Raw genomic sequence first — 4,205 nt, forward strand, 5'->3', positions numbered from 1 at the left:
ACTCCCCCCCCCCCCCCACCCCAATGTGTGCAATTACTATTATAGGGTCGGTAGATAATTAAATTATAGCGATTAGACAGTATTATTGTAGCGCGGGGGGGGGGGGGGGGTAACGGCCCCGGTACCCAGCCTCAGCCGGGTGGGCAATCTAGGCGAGGCCGGAGGCTCTGCACGGGGGACTAGGCCTCGACACCCCACCACACTATAGGCCGTACATATTACTGCACAGCGGCCGAGGAGATCGTGGCTGGGGGGGGGGGGGGGTAGCAGCCCATCTGTGTATATATGTGAAGTATGGGAATTGACGGCAGGAACTTCTTGACGGGTAACACACTTTTATTAAATCTTTATGTGTCACAATACAACGTGTGGTCTTCCTTCTTCCGACGACACACTCCACTAATCTCGTGTAAACTCTAGGCCTCTGGCTACACCCGATACACTTGACTCGTGTAGACCCTATGCCTCTGGCTACACACACTACACTCGACTCGTGTAAGCCCTATGCCTCTGGCTACACAATACACTCGGCTCGTGTAGACCTATGGCTACACACACTACACTCGCCTCTGGGTTACACAGAGTCCCGGTCCCCTTAGGACAGCGGGGCTAGGTACCGCAGGGCTCTAGGTCTTCATCCCCGTCTTCATTCTTCGCTGGTTACACACTGCCCTCACGCCTGTGTGCATCCCCTTTTATAGCCCCTGCTCACGAGAGGCGGAGCTGATGCGTACTTCAGCATGAGCATCGCTCCTTAATGAACCAATCACGACGCACTCTCTCTACGATCCGGTTTCCCCAGCGCGTGTTAACACTCCTCCACCAATCCCACCGCGCTGCCACCCGGTCACTCCCTCTCAGCACGTCACCGGTCCACAGCCAATCAGTACCCCGTAACCCACGACCCCGCGCTGACCCCTGATCCTCCACCGTCAGCGCACGTCACCACCTACACAGCCAATCATTACGCGCTGGCATACGATCTCTAATCCCAGCGCGTATCACCTCTACATCACCCCCTCCCACATAGCTTGCAGCCGGCCCGGCTGTTAACCAACAACACAACCTAACGTCAATGTAGTAACAAAGAAACTCCACCTCTCAGTGTGCCCCGTAACGCAACAACAACAACACAACACAACACTTAAATATGAAGCAATATACAGCCCGACGAACAACACAATAAAAGCGAACACCGGAAAACGAACACAATAAAAGCGAACACCGGAAAACGAACGCGCCAAGTGTCTCTGTGACTAAACGCAGTGCCGAGGCGCTCCGGCTGCCTCGACTCCTCACGTGGCAGGTCACACAAAGTAGCGCGACCTAGCGCGAGTCCGTCTGGCCGGTCCGTCGTATGGGACGGGACGTTGGCGACCGTCCGGTGGCTCCGGCTGCTCAAGATCCGGCCGCCGGTGGTCGGCAGCTGTCAGTTCCGAGACACCTGGGAGCGGATCAGGCGGAGACATGTGAGGAGCAGGCAAAGACAATTCCCCCTCAGGGTCGCTGGTCACGTCACATGCTCGGCCCTCATGACACAAGGGGAGGCCATACGGAGGCGAGAACGGTTTCAGTCGGGAGGGGTGGACGTACCAACGGCGTTTCCCCCATTTTATCTGAACGCACTGGGGGCGTGCAACCCGCACGACCTCCACGGGTCCCCGCCACGGCTTCAACAATTTAGGCGACGTGGCCAAAGGTGCCTGAGGGCAATGCAGCCAGGCCTTGTCACCTGGTTCCCAATTGTGCACGGACACCTTCCGTGCCCGCAACCGCTCGTTCGCAATTTGGCGAGCCCGCGAATTAAGCCGTGCGGCCTCCCTTGCCTCTGTCAGTTTATGAATATTAAATTTAATATGCTCTGCCAATTTAGAATTAGTTCGTGGTGCGGGCAGACCCAGCTGCGTTTCCATGGGCGGGTCGGCTTCCCGACCGTACATTAGATAAAACGGGGAAAACCCCGTAGCTGCATGGGGGGCCATTCTATACGCGGCAAGGACCCCAGGGACCTGCAGGTCCCAATCAACATGCGACTCACACACCTGCTGGCACAGCATAGAGGTCAATGTCCTGTTAAGCCTCTCCACCATCCCGTCCGTCTGCGGGTGGTACGGGGAGGTACGCACCTTTTTGGTACCCAACAGGTCGCACACCTCTTGCAGTAATTTACTCGAAAATTTTTTCCCTTGGTCAGTCAGCAAGCGTTCGGGAGCCCCCTTGTCCAGGACGTAGCCCTGGACAAAGGCGTCCGTCACAGCCGCCGCCGACTGGTTGGCGAGTGGCCACGCCATAGGCCACCGGGTAAAATATTCGACCCCCACCAACAGGTACTTATTACCCCTAGGCGTGACCGGAAAGGGCCCCAGAATATCGAGTGCAACGAGCTCGTTAGTGCGCGAGACCTGAATAGATTGCAGCGGTGGATTAGCTGCCACGGGCGGTGGTTTCCGTCTGGCGCACTCAACACAACCCTTCAGAATATTCACCACGTCACCCCCCATTCCCGGCCAATAATAGTCACGCTGAAGCAGGGCAAGCGTTTTGTTAACTCCCAAATGCAAGAGGCGTTCGTGTGCGGCCAAGACAACCTTCCCCCTCACAGCAGAAGGCACCACAATCGCATGCCGCCGGGACAAACTATCCCATCTCATCAACAGGCCCTGCTTAAGCTCGTAGGAGCCAGTTCGGTCGTGGCTACCTTCGGAACCCTCCGTCTTTCGGCGCAATGCCAGCAGGGAGCTGTCCGCCATTTGGAGACGGCCCCACTCAATCAACGACAGTGAGAGCAGCGAGTCCTGACCCCCTGGGGTAGCGGGACCATCCCCAATTGGAGTGCTCGCGGTCGCAACCAACGCCTCCCTACCTTCCGTAACCGGAGGTTTACAGCGCGCCGATCCCGATAAGCACGCACATTTGTGACAAGGCAACAACCGCGACAGGGCATCGGCATTCGTGTGTCGCAACCCTTTACGGTACGTAGTCGTGAACTGATAGTCCTGGAGGACTTCCAACCACCGCGACAATTGGCCCGAGGGCTGGGCAACCCGTAATGAATACTGGAGCGCCGCATGGTCCGTCCGGACCGTGAAATGACGACCATAGAGATAAGGCCTGAATTGTTGTACAAAAAAAACAATGGCAAGTAGTTCACGACGGGTGACGCAGTAGCGCTGCTCTGCCGGCGACAACACCCTGCTACCATAGGCGACCACCCGTTCGACCCCTCCAACGACTTGGGACAGCACTCCCCCAATGCCCGTGTTGCTAGCATCCGTGTCTAGCAAGAAGGGACTCTCAAAGTCCGGATAGCGCAAGGGTGGGGCCCTTACCAAGGCGTCCCGGAGGGAGCAGAATGCAGCCTCCTCCTCCGGTCCCCACCGGAACTTCACTCCTTTTGCCGTTAAAGCGTGCAAGGGCTTTGCAATGGTGGCGAAGTGCTCAACGAATCGGCGATAATACGAAGCAAAACCGATGAAACTGCGCACGTCTGACACTGACGTGGGCGTCGGCCACGAACTGACACAGTCCGTCTTCGCAGGATCGGTAGAAATCCCCGAAGAGTCGACAATGTGACCCAAGTACCTCACGGATTTACGAAAAAGATGGCATTTGGCCGGTTTAAACTTTAATTTAGCCGATCGCATTCGCAAGAACACCCCTCTCAATCGCTGGAGGTGTTCTTCGAACGTTTTACCGAAAACAATGACATCGTCAAGGTAAATGAGGCACGTCTCCCACTGCAAGCCCGACAAAACCAATTCCATAAGACGCTGAAACGTCGCAGGAGAGGAGTGAAGTCCCATGGGTAACCGGTTAAACTGAAACAGGCCCCCTGGAGTCCGGAATGCAGTCTTAGGCTTAGACTCCTCGTCGAGTGGCAACTGCCAAAATCCGGACAATAAATCAAGAGTCGAAAAGTATCGCGCACCAGACAATGCGTCGAGAGACTCGTCCATCCTGGGGAGCGGATACGCGTCGGCCACCGAGATCTTATTCAGGCGGCGGAAATCGACGCAAAATCGCAGGGACCCGTCCTGCTTTTTAACGAGCACAATAGGTGCTCCCCAAGGACTGGAAGAAGGCGAAATAATGTCGGCTTCCAGCATATCGTTAACTGCCGACTGAACATGTTCCTTCTCAGCAGGACTCAGTCGGAAGGGATTTTGCCTGACCGGTGCCGCATCGCCCGTTTCAATGTGGTGGCG

The 4,205-nt window shown here is 56.2% G+C and overlaps 1 protein-coding gene across 1 annotated transcript; it reads right to left on the reverse strand.

Annotated features, from left to right (window-relative positions):
- Positions 1–481: 481 nt before the first annotated feature.
- Positions 482–2,336, reverse strand: LOC133355245 (uncharacterized). The gene is made up of 2 exons (XM_061572630.1): positions 543–2,336; positions 482–502 (listed from the first exon to the last, which is right to left on the reverse strand). Exon 1 carries the CDS (start codon positions 2,289–2,291, stop codon positions 1,308–1,310), a length of 984 nt encoding a protein of 327 aa, XP_061428614.1. The 5' UTR covers positions 2,292–2,336; the 3' UTR covers positions 482–502; positions 543–1,307.
- Between the last annotated feature and the right edge of the window lie 1,869 nt (positions 2,337–4,205).

Source organism: Lethenteron reissneri, chromosome 6 (genome assembly GCF_015708825.2).
Source record: "Lethenteron reissneri isolate LAM-NWPU_2019-01 chromosome 6, ASM1570882v1, whole genome shotgun sequence".
Lineage (NCBI taxonomy): Eukaryota > Metazoa > Chordata > Hyperoartia > Petromyzontiformes > Petromyzontidae > Lethenteron > Lethenteron reissneri.

What these genes read in the sequence shown, in the direction of transcription:
- LOC133355245 (XM_061572630.1), bottom strand. Translation starts at nt 2,291, where the DNA reads ATGGCGTGGCCACTCGCCAACCAGTCGGCGGCGGCTGTGACGGACGCC.